General features: G+C 32.7%; 1 protein-coding gene across 1 annotated transcript; it reads left to right on the forward strand.

Moving 5' to 3' along the window:
- The first annotated feature begins 8,291 nt into the window (after positions 1–8,291).
- Positions 8,292–18,962, forward strand: LOC106772366. The gene is made up of 19 exons (XM_014658738.2): positions 8,292–8,830; positions 9,558–9,635; positions 9,760–9,964; positions 10,121–10,229; positions 13,607–13,705; positions 14,093–14,185; positions 14,294–14,375; positions 14,444–14,503; positions 14,601–14,653; positions 14,789–14,955; positions 15,567–15,777; positions 15,970–16,027; positions 16,215–16,271; positions 16,365–16,610; positions 17,529–17,593; positions 17,680–17,736; positions 17,820–17,913; positions 18,345–18,485; positions 18,673–18,962. The coding sequence occupies exons 1-19, from the start codon at positions 8,465–8,467 to the stop codon at positions 18,775–18,777; spliced, it is 2,346 nt and encodes a 781-aa protein (XP_014514224.1). The 5' UTR covers positions 8,292–8,464; the 3' UTR covers positions 18,778–18,962.
- The last annotated feature ends 235 nt before the right edge of the window (positions 18,963–19,197 follow it).

Genomic DNA, 19,197 nt, shown 5'->3' on the forward strand with positions numbered 1-19,197 from the left:
TTTTAAGGGAGAAACACTAGTACTCCTCTTTAAATTTTTAGCTATTTTAAGGATGATCGTATTCCTATATACTTTAAGTTACATCTATAACTGTTTTCCTTTATCGTAATGGATGACGTCTAAATTATATATGCATGTCGTATATTATTGGAATGCCACAACTACTACTTATCAAATGATTACACCCAAAATTTTGATAAGAACATTTCTCTTTCTCACTATTATAAGGATAACTCATTCACTCTTTTATCTCTTTTTCATATTCTTTTGATCCGATTTTAGTTTGGTTAATGGAAGTGGAAGTCCAAAACAACTGTGGCTTTCATATTTATCATTATTTATTTTTGTATAAACTATTAAATTCTGTTTAATAAATTATATTAATTTGTGTTTGGCAAGGTCGATTATTTCTACCATGATTCTGAATTCCATAGCGTCTGGAAAAGTCACACATTTTCTCCTTAAAACTTTTATGTAATTCACATATTTCTTTATTTAGTACCCTATTAACAATCATTATAACTTATACAATCATTTACAAAAGCCAAAGGTATAAAAAAAAGGTGATACTAATTAGTTGATGATGTTAAATTTCTGGCGCATATAAAAGAAGCTAACCTTATATAAGCTAACTCATTAGGATTATTTTTTAAAAAAAGACTTTAAATAGTATTGACTTTTGAAAGATAATCAGCGTTGCTAAACCAGCATTATTCTGATGTTATTTTGTCACTAAATTTTAAATTAAAACCATTGATACCTAACTCTGTAATCTCGTGTAACCAAAATATGTTAAATGTCTTATCAATTATAATATATGAAAAAAATAATTTTCGTTAAGGCAAGTACTTAAATTTAAAATTACATATTAAGATAAAATAGTACTAACTGCTTTATAAGTTGTGTTAAGTGTTTGAGATATATTTGGATTATTTTATATTTTATGTTAACTACAATATAATTATTCTTTGGTTGGCTACGTATTACTAATCAAACAGGTTCAGATGGTGTAGAAGCTATCCATTGAGTTGGATGGTAGGGTGTTAAACTATGCTGATATCTCCCCCTTTAGAGATAAAGAGAAGGTCTTGTATCACACATAATCACTTGTTGTGTAGAAAGTCATCACGTTGACAAACATTCTCATATGCCTGTCTGGATCAGTTGATCTGATGTACTTCTCAAACGTTGGAGGCGTCCACCGCTCAAACATGGAAATCTCCATGATTACTGGAGTAAAAGGTACTAGATCGGTCGTGTGAACTGTCTGTACCATGAGAGTTCCCTTCCTTGCTCCTATGCTTCCTTCGTGGATTGTCTTGGTCACTCCCTCCACCTGCTTGTTCACGTTTGATAGGGCCAAGATTGCCCGACACTGAATCTTGTGTCATCCGCTCCTGGCGTGCAGTCACGTTATTGGTCCTCAACGTCTCTAACTCTGCCTCATGTCTCCTCTGCATCTCTTGCATTTAGTATTACATCTCCCTGATCAACTCCATGGGAGCTTATTTCTTGCCCAACTCTTCTGGCGTAGTTGTGCTCATGTTCCTAGTGGTCATCATTGGGTTGTTGATGACGGTAAATCTTACCATTATCTTTGATGCAATTTTGTTACCAAATCAACTCTCTTTGAGCTTGAAGCTTGCTTAAATTCTCGCTTTTATCTAAATTGTGTGAATAAGTTAGTCGAGGTTGTACTTAATGATTTTCATTACTAATTCCCTCAATTTTGTAGGTTATTGGTATGTTTTGGAAGATGATCAAATTATGAAGGAGTTGGAACCCAGGGAGAACAACAAAAGCACCAAAATAGAAGGTTGAAGAAGGTGCAGGCACGTCTGGGCGCCCTCTTCTGGGGCGCTCAGGGGCACTTGTCACGCAACAACACTTAGGCGCCCACTCAAGGGGCGTTGAGCGTCGTTCACCATGCAGCCATGCCTAAGCGCCACATGCAGGGGCGTTGAGGGCCAATCACCATGTATTCACGCCTGAGCGTCACATCCAAGGGCGTTGAGTGCCACTCTTCGCGCAGTCATGCCTGGGCGCCCCTGCCAGGTTGCTGAGTGTCAGCCAGTTTAGCCTAAGTCACGTTGGGCCCTCCTGTCTGGGCCCTGAGCGTGGCACTTGCTGACGTGGCACTATTGACCTATTTAAGGGCTTTTGAGCGAGAGGGTTCACATCTTTTGATGACTGAAGCATAGAAACCCTAATTTCGACTTCTTGGAGTAAGATTGGGTGAGTGGAAGCTCTCTTTTTCTCTTATTGGTGTTTCCATCTCTTCCATATTCTTCCATTGTAAGCCAAGGTTCTCCATGACAATGGAGAGCTAAATTCATTTGTTGTTGGGGAAAGATGTAACCTCTGAACTTCATGTATTTGAACACGTTTTGAATATGTTATGCTTCTTCTATTGAATGCTAGTGATTTTCTCCTATTCTTAATGCTTGTTATGTTTTTGGCCATTCATAACTTGATGTTTGGATTTGTTTGTCATTGGAAAATAGCTTATAAATCATGACTTGGAGTAATCTACCTAAAGAAAATATTATTTAGAAATAGAGATAGGACCTTTAGTTGTCGTAAACTTATTTTCTTAATGCAGAATTGATTATTAGGGTTTTTCAAGAGATTGATGTCCAATAATCAAGTCTAAGCTTTTTTACATCAAGGAATTGGGTTTGAAGTAATCTAGAAAGTTGGCATTAGCATTTTAATGAAGAAGATGAGTTCTAATATGCATGAAAGTGAAGTAGCTAAAATCTAACCCCAACATCATCATCTCATATCATCAATTTCATCCATTCATTCTTGTTTTAGCTACAAAAGATCAATTTTATTTTTAAAGCATTGCATTTACTTTCATTGCATTTAAATTTCATTCAATGGAATCGTTCTTTAGTCTTCATTAGTTAAGTAATTATACAATTGTTTAGTGTTACACGAGTCTCTTGGGATATGATATTCAGTCTTACCGTTTTATTACTTGATACGATATGGTAAACTTGCCAAGGTCTTAACAGTTGTCTTCTACTTTTTTTGAGCCCCTTGGTGGGCACTAAAATGTTTTGGTTATATGGTCGAGGTTATCTATTTACTAAGTTTTGTGTGTCTTGATGCTCATTTTCATTATCGTTCGCCCTTCAAGTTGTTTAGTCAAAATTGAGAGATTACTTGCAAAAGGTATTCTGATGCCAAAGTCAATAAAGATTCGGTGAGTTCAGCAGTTAATGCGTAAAAATTTCAATCACCTACCTCTTTACTTCAAACTTGTATTTATATATATTGGGATGGACTTTGGATTACTGACGACCTAATCGTGACTCAATTGGTGTTAATCATGTATTGCTACAAACAAATCTTCATCAACTTTAATTGTTATTTAAGGGAGACTGTTTGATCTATCTAGTACAACTGCTCGGTCTTTGGGTGGTCTGTTTGACCTTCCTGACTATGTGGACCGTCCAGTCCTAAGTTAACCGAATGACCATGTAGTACAATTGTGATAGTAAACTAACATAGTGTGGTAGAGCACATTGATGCATGTTCCTTATTTTAGAAAGAGATGAAACTAAACATCAAGAATAACGCTTGGTGGGAAGGAAATTTTCTTATTGGTGGGAGAGGAACTCCCATCTTTTGTTAAGAAAGAAAATTAATGAGGGACATATGAGTGTGAGAAAATTTATATACAGAATCACACTACATTTTTCATATTTCACTATGTCAAAAAAGTTTCTTTATACCGGTTAAAAAAGGCTTTTTATACTAGTTTTTGAACCAGTATAGAAGTAAGGGTATAAAAAGTATTTTCTTTTTATACTATTCTAGAAAAAATATAAAAAGTCCAATTTTTATATCACTTCTAAAATCGATATAGAAAGTTCGATAGGAGATAGATAAATTTGTATATTATCCAAACATTTAATACTAGTTGGAGCTATAAACGGTATAAAAAGTCTTACTTTTATACCGATTATGGCTTGAACCAATATAAAATGTCAGACTTATTATAACTGGTATAAATGGTCGTTTTCTATACCTATTCTAGTATTAACCGGTATAAAAAGTCACTTTCTATACTGTTTCTAGTATTATCAAGTGTAAAAAGTGACATTTTTTTTTTCTATACTAAATTTTTATGTGCTATAATCTACATGTAGACTTGCACAAAATTCAATAACAGAATACAATTCATATATATATATATATATATATATATATATATATATATATATATATATATATATATATATATATATATATAACGACAAAAATAATCAATATTGTTTCTACTATTTACAAATTAAACAATAGTTCCTAAACTCAATGTATAATGATTACATATAATATTTACCTAATATCAACTATAAACACTTAAAAGAAATCCAACCCACTGCTCTTGAATATCTTTAATGACTTCTTGCTCCATTGAAGACGTGTTACCGAATATCTACACAAGGAACAATTTGAGTCAAGTTATAATGAAAATAGCTTAAGATGTTAGTTATAAAATGTTTTACGTTGCCAAATTCCATGAATCAACGACATTTGAGGATATGATTTTGTGCATGTGCCTTATGACATAATATTCACACTCAAAGCTCCCTGGTTGATGCAAGCACTATAACATCCCAAAAATATAGTATAAATACTATAAAAGAGTTATCACAATTTTAATAAAATAGATCAGTTGACAAGACATGAAAATAAAGTTATTACAGTCATCAAAAAAACCATAAAGAAACTTTATATACAAACTGGTTAAACAAAATTTTATACATGATGACTAACTAAAGGTATTAAACATTCGCAACACCTTCATCTAATGCTTGCTCCAAAGAAACTCTATCACCTTCTGCTCACACCCACAAGATGATCATAGCCAACAAAGAAACATACAAACACAATCACAAATAAAAGGGTAAGCTAGATACAAAACAAATAATCATAAACTTAAAACAATTAATACATGAATCAAATACAATATAAATTAGACCAAACATCTTAACATGCAATGACCTAGACTAGATTGTCTAGACTTAGAATGAATGTTGAGCTATGGCGGGTTATGCACTTATGTAGGCCTCTACTGCTTTACGAAGTCATTGCTAAATGGGTTTCACCCTACCACTCTCATAAGATTAGTTTGTACCGCATCTTAGGTCATATTGGAAGCACCTAGACTAAGACCTTCTGGTACTCTCACCACATGTGTCAATCTTCTGTAGTTGACAATGAAAGACAATTAGAGTCTCAAGATAACCCCCAAAACTGAGCTCTCTACATTCATACTAGTGATACTTGAAACCAACACCAAGAAGTTCCACCTTAGAACTCTTTTCCAAACCTTTTCCATTCCATAAACAAGTAAACTTACACTGCATACATCATCAATTATTTCATGATAAACTATCACACATGCATCATAGAAACAAAAACAGTACATCCCAAAACACAAAACAACCTAAAAAATGAAAACCCAAAATCTGACTCAATAACGCTCAGGAGCCAGACCCCTGCAACAGGGGCGGTCAAGGGGTGCCTGGGCACTTAGGCAAGTTTCTCTTGCAAAAAGGCTGCCCAAGGGGCACTTGGGTGTGAAGCTCTCGGCAAAAGGGCGCTTGGAGGGCACCCAACGCCGCACAAGGTTCTAAAACACTCCTATTTTGACTTTGGTGACCCTCTAAAACGCTTTTACTCCTTATACTACTTCCTACACCAATTTCAGTAAATTAAAGACCTAGACAAGTCCTAAATTACTCAATTTTAGGCCCCAAACTCTCCACTTTAACCCAGACTCTCCAATTCACAATCTCACTACTCCAAACCTCCACTTTCAACAATCCAAAACATCACAAATGAATTATCCGTTAGTTCTAGATCAAATATGCTCTCATTTAAACTTCTAACCAGTCTCCAACAAAACTAAACCAACCTTAGAAAATCATATTACTCAACCCAACCCTAATCTCACATAATTGCACCTTGAAACCTCCATTTTTAACCATAACACCTATGTTTTGACAACTTATCACCTTTTGGCATAATATCCCATTTCCAATTATCTAATACCATCAAATTCCAATCATCGCAACAACAACCAATTCATAATCACACAATATGAACATCGAATTATCATATGTTTAAATCATCATCTTAACACAATGCCTGTTAGAGCAATTTTTCAAAATTTCAACTGCATGATATAATTAAGCATGAAAGTACTAAACATACAAAATAAACATAACCTAAGAACAATGCTACCTTCCCTTACCTCACAAAGAACTATCAAACTCTAAGAACGTCTCATCGATTGCTTAAAATGCAAGGAATTTCTAGAAACACCTATGAAACATTAAATTGAGAATGGAATGACTCGATAATACCTCAGGTTACCAAGAATTAAGAGGAGCAACCTTAAAGCACATGCAACAAAGGATCGCTACGCATGATTTCAGATTAAGAATGAAAGAGAAAAAGGATTCAAAACTTACTTGCTCTATGTCAGAATTTGATCGGATGAAAGTGGAGACAACTCAGTTGTAATCTCCTAGAAACTTCTTGGTCGTCAATCAAATGATCAAGGAGTGAGAGATCTTAGAGAGAGTTGGGAGAAAACTAAGAGAGAGAGTTTTAGAGAGATGAATTGTATTTTAAGTAATGAGACAAGTTTAAAAAATTTTATTTATATTATCGACATATTTTTAAAATAAAAAATACTCGTTATCATTATTATAAAACACCTATCAATTCTAATACTCTATTTTTTCTGTTCTTACAAGCACTACAAGTTAAATTCATAAAGTATCATAAACTTTATAAATAAATTTCAATAGTTTGAAAGATTAACTACTTATGGTTAATGGAATGAAATACAACTTCTTTCTTTCTTAGAGAGCAAAGAATTTAAGAATTCATCTATTTTCTTTTTAATTCAAGAGATTAGTTCCTCCTCCCTCAATTGATTTTTTTGAAGAATATTTATTTATATAACTTACAGTTTTAAATATAATTGTGTAATAATTAATTATAAATTTTGAAATTAAATTAGTAATTAATAAATTTAGAAGTTACTTTGTTATCTTATTAATTTTAATAGCCACCTTAACTTACCATTATAATTTAGGGGTTTAATTGGTATTTACCAAAAATAAATATAAAAAAAACATTAAAAACCTAGAAGTACACCACCACCCTATTTCACAATAAAAAATTAAGAAAAAAAAATTGAGAGATGACAAAATAACAAAAAAAAAATATCTTTAAATTTTTTTGAATTAATTTTTTAATACTATTATATTTTTTATTTACTTTCAAATAAATTACATATTTTATATTTACAATAGACAAAACTATTGTATCCATTTAGAATATGTTTTTTTAAGTGAAATATTAATGTGTAACATATATTCTTAATTAGTATAAGAAAAATATTAAATTATGAATATCTTTTGGGATGAAAGAGTAATTTTCATATCATTTTCTGTTTAAAAAGTATCTCTAATTTTATTATCTTTAAGAAATTATGTTAAAATTATTTAAAAATAATGTAATTATTATTATTATTATTTCAATCTTTGTAAAAAACCTTAAATTATTGTAACAATAATAATAATAATATTATTATTATTATTATTATCACTATAATTATTATTATTATTATTATTATTATTTTTGGAATACTAGCAATCCTCTCCTAATAATATATTTATTATACAGATAACTTCGCAACCAATAAAATAATTTCAGTTCTTTTCATTAATTAAAAGAAGTAAAATTATAAAAAAAACTTAATTTTAACTATAGTTTTTATATTTTATAAAATTCACAATTTTAATCACTAATTCTTTTACAATTTTAATATTGTAAGTTTTAATCATTATTTTGGCTATGATGTCTTATAAATCAATAATTTCTATTTTTATTTTTTTCTGCAATTTCATTAATCGTTTTACACAATTGTAATACCTATTTTTAATTTGCATGCTAAAGTAAAAAAAAGAAGAAGAAGCAAAGAATAAGAGAAAAAATTTCAAATCTCAATATATGATATCCCAAAATAATAATAAAAAATTAATATTAAACAAAATTGCGTCTAATTAAAAATTTAAGAATTAAAATTTGCATTAAAAAAATTCAAAAGCTAATATTACAATTTTTTTTTTAACATCCAGAACAGAAATTTGCAATCCCATACATGAGGCACTTCGTAATTATATATATATATATACATTTTTTTTTAATTATTTTTTTTGAGGTGATGGTCACTCGTTTCACTTGAGTAGAAGTAGAGGTATAGTGACTAGGTGAGTCAAATTCGTGGACCCCTCATCTCCAACCTTCTCCCATTCATCTTCCCAATCCATATCACTGCTATCTCCAAAACCCTACCCTTCCTCTTCTCTCTCCGATCGATTCCATGTTTTCTCCATTTTAATTCCTTCCATTTCTCTCCCTTTCCGCCATGGATTCTGCTCCAAATCTTTCTTCCCATTCTCAAGACCACACCTCCACTCCGCACTGCCGTGTTAAGGGCTTTCTCGTCTACACTCGCCGCAAGCGTTCTCTTCATTCCACCAATGATGCAGTCAAAAGACTCAAAACTGAAGAAATTAAAACCGAAGAATCTCATCACGAGGACTCCGTTTTCAAGCTCCCCAAAATGGAGTCTCGAGAGGACCCCAATTCTGCCGAGGAATTAACCGAGACTGAATTGAATACTCCACAGAAGAAGATTGTGGTGGTCAGTAAGAAACCCGTCACCGTCAAGGAGCTCTTTGAAACTGGTTTGCTAGAGGGCGTTCCGGTCGTTTATGTTGGTTGCAAGAAGGTCCATTTCTGCACTGCATTGCATTTTTTATTATTTTATTTGTATTCTCTCTTAACAATATAAGAGCTTGTAGCAGCGACCAATGTGGCTTAGGACTAACTAATTTTAGTTTATCGATATGGTTTGTTAGGAGACAAAATCTAATCTGGTGTGACACCTCTAAAAAATCTAGGACATCTGATTTGGTTTGGTCGAGGTTAATATTGTCAATGTGATTAAGATTTGATATATTATAATTATCCTTTTTTCTGTGAATTGGAAAAAAAAATATAAGGTGAAATAAGATGAGGGACAAAATTAGAAAGACAGCCATAAAAGATAAATTATTATAGATTAAATTCCTGGTTTTATTATTATATATGCACTAATTTTAAGTTTTAGTTCTTATATTTTGAATTTATTTGTACTGGGACAATATCATTAATCTCTATACTTTTTAAAAACATGGAGTATCCAAATCTAGGAATCAGACTAAAGATTATGTAAAATAGAAATCTAATGGGAATTAAAGAGTAAATAAACTATATTATAGTCACACTTAAAAAGTGTCAATAATCCTCCAATCAAATTTTTTTCTTAATATGTTTATGTAAAGGTTTGAGATAATGCAATTTTATTTCAAAAATTATTATCTGTATTTTTTATTTTGGCCAGTGGGCGACTAGTGGTCTTTTTGGAAGTACAACTTTTGAGAATAAATAGTCTCAATTTAATGTCAATATGACAGGATTCAACTTCGGAATTGAAGGGTGTAATTACTGATGGTGGGATCTTGTGCTCGTGCCGTCTGTGCAATGGATGTAGGGTAAGTTATCATTGTGATCTCTTATCTTTGGGTCATGAAGTCATGGATACCCACTACCCAATGGTTCCTTTGGGTTGAGACTATCCTTTCATTTGTCTTTCTTGTTTGTTTTCCCACCCCATAGGTTATTCCACCTTCCCAATTTGAGATTCATGCATGCAACATATATAAGAGGGCAGCACAATATATTTGCCTTGAAAATGGGAAGAGCCTGCTTGAACTATTGAGAGCATGCAGGGCAGCCCCACTACATACTTTGGAGACGACCATTCAAAATTTTGTTAGTTCTCCACCTGAGGAAAAATATTTTACGTGCAAAAGTTGCAGAGGTGAGAGCTTTGCTTTTATTATGCTTGTTGCTCAGTTGTCACCCAGATCATTGTTTGTGTTAAAATCATAAAACTAATGTTTATATAGTGTTTACTATATTTTAAGCCTTTTTGTTGATTGTGTTGAATGCTTATTGGTATTAATTAATTGCATAGGATGTTTTCCTGCTTCCAATGTGGAAAGAGTGGGCCTTTTGTGTCTATCATGTGTGGAATCAAGAAAATCTGAAAGCAGTTCTATTCATGCTGTAGGCAAAAGAGTCAGGTATTTGTTTTTCTGCCTGCTTACTAGGTTGAGATTTTGAAAAACCATGCAATATGATTATTTATTTACTTATTTATAAAGTTGGTAATAATTCGTGACTTACTACAACAATGGCTTTTGGAGAATAGAAGTTAGTGTTTATTGAAACTTTACATTGATGATTTTGGCCCTTAGTGTCTACTTTAAAAGTTGGAAACAGAAATTCAACGTTATAAATTCAAGAATTGTGTGATGCAATTGTCTCCTAAGAAGAGATCATGGGAGGAAGCTGTTTTGGAATCGAAAGGTAGTGTTAACCTTGTTTGGGATTATGGGATGTGGGGTGTGTAAGAATGTTAGAGAGGTTTGGTCAAATAGTATTGGTTCAATATCAAAGTTTGGGCTATGTTATGGATTTTGATGATGGAATTGAATGTGTGCAAGGTAATTTAGCCAAATCTCCCATCAATGCGAGATCTCCAACACATGAAAAATGCAAATTATAAGCTTTATGTGAATGGGGGAAGGGATCAATAGATTTGAATCAAATTAAAAATGATGGAAAGTTTTGGTTATAGATCAAGATATATGTAGAGAGATGAGAGGCTATTTTCCTACGTTTTTCATCGGAGTGCAAGAATTAACATAAAATATGGAAGGAATAAAAAATCAAAAGGAATAAAAAATCCAAGTGAAAAAGTAGAATTTGACTTACTACTGTGGAATTTGAGTCGGGGAGGTGAAATAATCCCTTTAAAGAGTGTAGATAATGGTACAATTTGATATAGCTTAAGTTGTCAACATATTTGGGATGTGAGTACTTTTGCATACCTGGCCTTTTGAAATATATAAGGTAAATTTGCTGGTCATGGTTGGTGATATTATTATTGAAGTTTGAAAATGTGTAGAATGATAGGGAATTATTTGGCTAAGTTATTCAATGAGATCTTGAGATTGAAGAAATTGTCATATTTGTAGAGGCACTTTGGTTCCTGTATATGATTAAGAACAGAGATATTCAAAGTTTATAAATTTTAGAGGGATAAAACCTATGAGTGACACCTTGAAATCATTGGAAGATGCAATAGAACATAAATTAAGAGAAATAGGATTCTAGATGTGATTGAGTGCAAAGAGAAGGTTTTGGAAGATTTTAAAAAGGTAACAAAATAAAGACAAATGATTTTTGCTGACCAGAAAAAAAGTATATATGATTGAGTGCTAAGAGAAGTGTTGTAGAAGGCTTTGAAAAAGTAGAACATACACTTATATCTGGGCTTTACAAGCCATGCAACATGAAATCATTATTAGTATGAGAACTTCAATAGGTGTGACTAGGAACTTTACCATAATAATAAGTTTACAGGCTTAACCTTGAAACTTGTTTAATCTAGTCTTGGATATGTTTACGACATTCTAAAGATTATCCTTAAATGTATGCCTGTTGCAAATGATATAGTTTTGATTAAGGTATCAAAAGAAGATAATAACACTAAACTTGAGCTTAAACATTGGAATCAAAGTGTTTTCACTTAAACATGGATAATTCAAAGTATATGCATTACTATTTTAATAAGAAACAAGGGAAATGACAATGGGGTAAAAATTGGGGACAGTGTCTTACCATATATTTTTTAAGTATATGAGATCAATATCGCAAGATGGTGAAGAAACTAACCAGTATGTTACATGTATGATACTTGCTAAGTGATTAAAATTGAGAAAGATGTCATGGGTTATTTCTGATTGTGAATTACCTATCAAGTTCAAAGGGAAGTTTTATCATACTCCTGTATGACTATGTATTCGATCTTCATGAATATTGGGTTTTAAAGGGACCAGAGAACAAGCTGGGAGTTGCAAAACTGAATTTGTTGAGATGAATGTATGACTGCACAAGAAATAGCAAGATAGATTGGGTATGTGGGGAAATATTATGACATCTATTGAGGAAAAGATGACAAAAAAATGGTTTAGATGATTTAGGTACAAGAAGAGGTCCCTGGAAACATTAGCAAGGAGAGTAGATTGTTACGTGGTTCTTAATCCTATGGAAAATGGTAAAGGGATATCGGAAAGAACATTATTAGGAAACTAATTTTAAACCATGCCTACAGAGGTTGATGTTTGTTTGTGTGTCTATGAAAAGAGATTTATAGGTTGAGGAAAGAAACAATAAATATTTTTAAGTTTATAATTAAGTTTTGAAGAACCAACATGAAAAATGATTTATAGGTTTAAAAGGTCAATATGTCTATAAAAATGTAAAGAGTAGATTTTGTAAAAATATAAAGGATAAAACATGTGCAAAAATATAAAGCAGACTCTTCCAAAGGATAGATTATGCAGAAACGTGTAGAGTAGACACAATAAAATTTTATTGAAAGGGACCTCGGGTTGAGTAATATTTCTGAGAATTTAGTTTTTTACTAATTTTTGTGATCCCTATGGCTGATTCACTTAGTGGGATTAAGCTATTGTTACAGTACAGAGTGTTCATTTTATAGTTTGGTTACAATTACAATTGCTACCAATCTGATATGACCGTTGCAAGAATTATTATAAAAGAAAATGAAGCATGTAACTTTTACAATGACAAATAAAGAAAAGAGAAAGCTCTCAAGTTGGTCCTCCAATTGTAGATGCATCACCACCACTGTATCTTCCAAAACTATGATGCAAAACACTAATTAGTTCCCCAAAGACTTAAAATATCATTATATTAATTTTCCAAAATATAATTTGCTATCAGATTGGTTACTCAAAAAATTTAAACTATCACTGTATTAATCTTTATGGTGAATTAAAGTAGTGATAAAGAGAATTCTCTGAAGGCTAATATAGTAACAGATTTAATCTTGGATTGACTAATTTGGCAAGAATCTTTTGATGACAAATTGTTGACAAAAGTGAAATTTATGGGAATAGGTTGACAACCTATTTTTGTGAAGACTAATGTAATGTGGGGACATAATTTCAGAACAATAAATTTAGTGTTTTCTCGAAAGAAGATAGGAGTCATCTCGCTGATGACTGTTTTTATTTATTTAATTTAGCTTTTCTTGAATGGATAAGGTTTTGCGAGACTGCTCACTTGTTTATTTTATTTTAACTGCTTAACAATCAGTCAAATAATTTCTTCTTATCATAAAACAGAAAAGTCATGCATTTTCTTGATTTTGGAAAGGCATGTTACAATTTTAGCATCCTGAAATTAATAGACACAGATTGGGACGGCTTAGAAACTTTACTACTTTTGTGGTTTAGAGTAGAACTAGATATATTTGCTAGCTTTAAATGAAAGCAAAATAGCTGCAAAATGTGGTGTTCTGCACTGTTAAGATTTTGATTCTCCCTCAGGCTTTCTTTTCTTTAATTATTGTAATACAATATTTCAGGTCCCCTCGGCCAGTATTATTCTCCCGTTCATGTTCTTGTTGTACTTCTGAACTATGTATTTCTCCTCAAACTAAGAGACACTGGAAGACAAGAACAAAGTTGGTATTTATATCTATTTCATTTGTACGGTATATGTCATAAATTTGAAAAGCTGTTCTGAAACAATTTTGCATGAACTCATAAACTCTGGTTACATAGTTTTGAACTTAAGGAATTTCATAAAAGAAATTAGTCAACTGTTTTCTTGCTGCTGTTTATATATTTTTAACTTACATGCTCTTGAATGTGCTACATGTTAATCAAAACTTAGAAGCTCAAAGTTTTCAAAGACTTCTTTTGTGCCTATTGTATTGCACAAGAAATGCTTGTTCAGGGTGGAGAGATTTTTAATCATCCTTGATATTAGTAGGATGACGTAGTTGCATGTTAAATTTTATAATCAAGGACGTTCTCTCATTTTTATTGTAATCACTTGTTATTACTAGATCATCAAAACTATCATTAAAATTGAAGACTGCTCCAATTACTTCAAAGTGTTTATCTCCACAACATAAAAATCAGTGGAGGATCTCTAAAAGGTTAGTTCCGTTCTGTCCCTTTTGTGTGTATATATTACCTGTACATTTTTTCAAATATTCCTTACTGATGGTAGTAAATGTCTTTTCATCCAATATATTATTCTTTAGGTATCAGCGAATACATAAATTGATTTTTGAAGAGGATGGATTGCCTAATGGGGCTGAAGTAGCTTATTATGCACGTGGACAGGTAGTTCATGTGTGAATTTCTTTATTGAAATTCTGTTGCCCTGTTAACTGTTTCATTCTGGTTGGCAGAAACTGCTTGAGGGTATCAAAACACGCTATGGAATTGTCTGTCGATGCTGCAACACTGAGGCATATTTTCTTGTCTTGTATCTTTGTGGGCACAGCTCAGTAATTTCTAATTTGTATAGATAATACTTTCAAATTTCATTTGTTAAATGTTATGCAGATCAGCCCCTCACAGTTTGAAGTCCATGCAGGCTGGGCTTCTCGCAGGAAACCGTGAGTTTTCTTCTTGTCAAGTTCTAGGAAGGGGTTATGTTTTGAATTTATTATTGTGTGGGATGAATATTCACAGGTTTTTTTGAATTGCTTGTACCTATGAATTTTAGTGGCAGTATAATTTTTTTTTGGCAGTTATGCATACATCTACACATCGAATGGGGTGTCACTCCATGAGTTAGCTATATTTCTCTCGAAAGATCACAAATGCACTACAAAGCAGAATGATTATGCATGTGTAGTTTGTTGGGATGGTGGAAACCTGTTGCTCTGTGATGGATGTCCAAGGGCATTTCATAAAGGTCAGATTTAAATGACAAAAAGAGTTGATGGAAAAATTATCTAGTTTTTATTGTTTGACATCATTCCCTCCTGCATTCCTCCAATTTTATATCCTCTTCCATTGTGGCAAGAAGTTCTATATCACACATACTAAAGTCATATTCCTATTCTCATGTGGAATTTGCTATTTGCATATTTCTTTAATGGAAGGTATAGTGACACTCTTCTAGAAAAGTTTTAGATTACTAAAATGAATGTTATGAACTAAAAGTAATGGTTTTAAATTTTGGAGGAACAAAAATAAAAGAATTTTTTTTTTATGAGAACTAAAATTAAAATTCATTCATTTTACAAGAATGATAATCAGTTATTTTAAATTTTAGGGAGACAATCTTTTGTAGGAAAAGAAATCAAAACTCTTATTTTGTAGGGACTAACCATATATAAGCCAATTACTGAACTTCAATTAAATACTAGATGAATTTTTGTGTTCGTTACTGCTTACATTTTTGTTTCTGTGATTTACTTATTTGTGAGCAGCATTTATGAAGAATATTATTTCTCTTTGATAAATTATCACAGCACCACATTGTATGTGCATTTATCTGTGATTATGTTTGGAAATGTACAGAATGTGCATCTGTATCAAGCATTCCCCGGGGTGAGTGGTACTGTCAAATTTGTCAACACACGTTTCTCAGAGAAAGGCCTGTGTTATACAATGCTGATGCTGTGGCAGCTGGAAGGGTAGAAGGTGTTGATCCCATCGAGGAGATTGCCAAGAGATGCATTCGCATAGTAAAAGACATAGGAGCTGAGATTGGTGGATGTGTTTTATGCAGGTGATACTTGTATAGTATTGAAATGGATTAGAACATAGAAGCAATATATGGAATTCACCTGGCTCTCACCTAACATTATATTTCTTAAAATTAGAAAGGGTCATCATACTTTTACTTTGGGATTCAAGTTCAATCATTACTTGCTGCAATAGATTCGTGATTTTCTGCCTTTTAAGAGAAAATTTTGTGCAGGAGTTCTGATTTCAGCAGATCAGGATTTGGTCCTCGTACAATTATAATCTGTGATCAGGTATGCATTGTAGTCCATTTTATTTTGATAACCCAGTCTTTTAAGGTGTAAAATCATGTTTTCAAGTTTGAAGAAGAGTACAATCAACATTGATTTATGCTGGGTTCTTCAAGTGGTTGATTTGATTATACTGAACTAACTTAATGTTGTTTTTAATAAAATCCCTTCCTCCCCTACTTTTTTGTAGTGTGAAAAGGAATATCATGTTGGTTGCTTGCGGGATCGTAAGATGGCATTTCTGAAGGTACTTAACACATTGCCATCTCTTTATGCGTGGATACATTAGTTTGGACACCAACTTTAGCCCTTCGGACTTAACACGTGTAACAAATCACAGGAGTTGCCAGAAGGGGATTGGCTTTGTTGCAACGATTGCACCAGAATACATACTACTTTGGAGAATCTCCTGGTTACGGGGGCTGAGAGACTCCCTGAATCTCTTTTGGATGTTATAAAGAAGAAGCATGTAGAAAGATGTTTAGAACCCCTTAATGAGATTGATGTAAGATGGAAACTTCTTAATGGAAAAGTTGCGTCTCCTGAAACTAGGCCATTGCTTTTGGAGGCAGTGGCCATGTTTAATGTAAGTTCTGTCTGTCTGTATGAGTTGCTTCATCACCATCATCATCATCATATCATTTGTAAGAGTTGCTTCACTATCATTGTCATGGTCATATCATTTTCTTCATCACTATTGTTATATCCTTCCACTTATTTGGGTTTATGAAGGTGATAAGTTGATGATCTTGTTTGTTCTCCAATTGGGTTGAGCTGCTTTGCATTTTTATTATTTATGGCATTTTCTTCTTTTACTAAATTGATTCTTCTTCATCACATGACTTCAGGGTGTGATTTAACAGTTGTTGATGCGTGTAAATCCGTTTGTAGGCAGGGTGGAAAAGTTTTGCCTTCAGCATAAATGCATATACATGAATTAATGAGTTTATAGTAATTTCCATCCTGCCAAAGTTTGACTGATTTGTTTATGATCGTGTCAGACTTGGCTCTCTTACACCATTTCAATCACTTTATCTAAAAATTGAATTTTTTATCAATTAAACAATTGAATCATGATTATATATTTATCATAACTGTTTGTATTAAATCTTGTAAAAAATAAAATATAATCAAACTGTTCTTGTTCTCGTAAATTTCAAAAAGGAAAAAAATTTAGGTTAAATTTTATATCTATCAGTAAGCTATCAAAAAATTTGTATTAATATGATTAAAAGATTTCACTCCACTAGTAGGTTTTAAAATAAATTTATCCAATTATAAATGTAGTTGTCCTAGTGGTGCTATGCAGTGCTTAGATACACAGGGGAGTGATTATGGAGCACTTTTCCGTCACAGTCTGCTGTCTCACTCCTTGTGAGAAACTCCAAAATAGGGCATCTTTATATTTCATTGGGGAAACCTGTTTTGAGTTTTTCATAAGATTATTAGAAAACTTAACACAGTTGTTGGAGTTTGATCTTTAGACGTCTCTTGCATGTTTCAGGAATGCTTTGATCCTATAGTTGATCCAGCTGCTGGACGTGACCTCATTCCTGCCATGGTTTATGGGTAAAATCATATTAGAACATTTGTTTACTTTTTAATGTTCTCTTCAATTTTTTTCCTCGTCTCACTAACTTCTCATTCACATACAGAAGGAATTTGCAGACTCAAGATTTTGGAGGAATGTATTGTGCATTATTGATCGTCAAGTAAGAAGTGGCTGTATTTAGAAGCTATTATTTCAAATGTTTCTTTTATAGCTGTTCATATTTTATTTCCTTTGACATTGAAGTTCATCGGTGGTATCTGCGGGCATGCTTCGAATTTTTGGTGAGGACATTGCCGAACTCCCCATAGTTGCAACAAGATATAAGAACCGTGGGAAGGTGCGAGACCATGCTACTAACTCGATTGGCATTTCTTGGGATACCATTATGTCTCACCAGCCCCCAACTTCATTTTCTTCTAAAATATTCCCGTGTGGATTTAAAAAGATACTGTTTCTGCAAATGTTTGATTTGCCAAGCCTCCAATTAGTGCTTCACAAACTGAGCTATATCTCACAAGTTCCCTTTTGATGTGTTAATTGACAATAGATGTAGTTCTGTGATCTGCACCACTGCGCATTTTTTCTAAACTAGGTTCTGTCTTGCTTCATAATTTCTTCTTGGAGCTGGGTCTGAAATTTGGATATATTGTTCTGTAATGATGATCTAATTAGTAGGATAACCAGATAATGCTTCTGTTTTGTTATTTTATGATCACTTTTGCCCATGTCTCGGTAGTGCACTACTTATAAATTAACTTACTCTTACAGGGCTACTTCCAAACACTTTTCTCGTGCATTGAGAGGCTGCTGGCTTTCTTGAAAGTGAAAAATCTTGTGCTACCAGCTGCTGAAGAAGCAGAATCTATATGGACAGAAAAATTCGGATTTAGCAAGATGAAACCTGATGAGGTATATGTTTCCTCAACTACATACAGGCTAGGAGCTAAGTTAACATTTTGCCACTTCATTTTTGCGTTTTTTTCTTGTTTTACTTTGATCTACAACTGTGTTTCTTGTGGTTGATAATTTAGCTAGCTGCATTAATGATGACAAGGCTCACCCCAGCTAATGATCGAAGTTTCATTTTATGTTGCAGCTTACCAACTATAGAATGAACTGCCATCAGATCATGGCATTTAAGGGGACTATGATGCTTCATAAAACGGTACCTGGATGTCGTGTCATCAATACTCAATCATGAGAAACCCATATTCAAGAAAGCCTATCGTGAAGAGGGAAAACCCTACCTTTCTCGTTTCCATTTTTTTTTCATTCACCTGTTATGTATATGTATCGACGTTAGGTTATTTGTAGCCATTCGTGAGCCTATACATCATATTCGTTTAACGTTTATAATGTCATTTTCCTATTTTTAAGTTTTAGTTACACTCTTGAGCATACTCGAATTCTTGATTTTGGACATGTGCTTTGCTGCGGGTATGATTCAATGCTGTTTTACATAAATGAGCTGTTGCTAGAAACATTTTCTTTGACAAACTCCTAACACTTAACGTGTTAGAATGTACAAGTATAAGGAAAGCAGTCTATAACATATTTTTTATTGAGTAATATTTATTTGAGATTGAAAATTTGAATTTTTTAGTTATTCAACAAAGTACAC

This window comes from Vigna radiata, chromosome 8, assembly GCF_000741045.1.
Source record: "Vigna radiata var. radiata cultivar VC1973A chromosome 8, Vradiata_ver6, whole genome shotgun sequence".
NCBI lineage: Eukaryota > Viridiplantae > Streptophyta > Magnoliopsida > Fabales > Fabaceae > Vigna > Vigna radiata.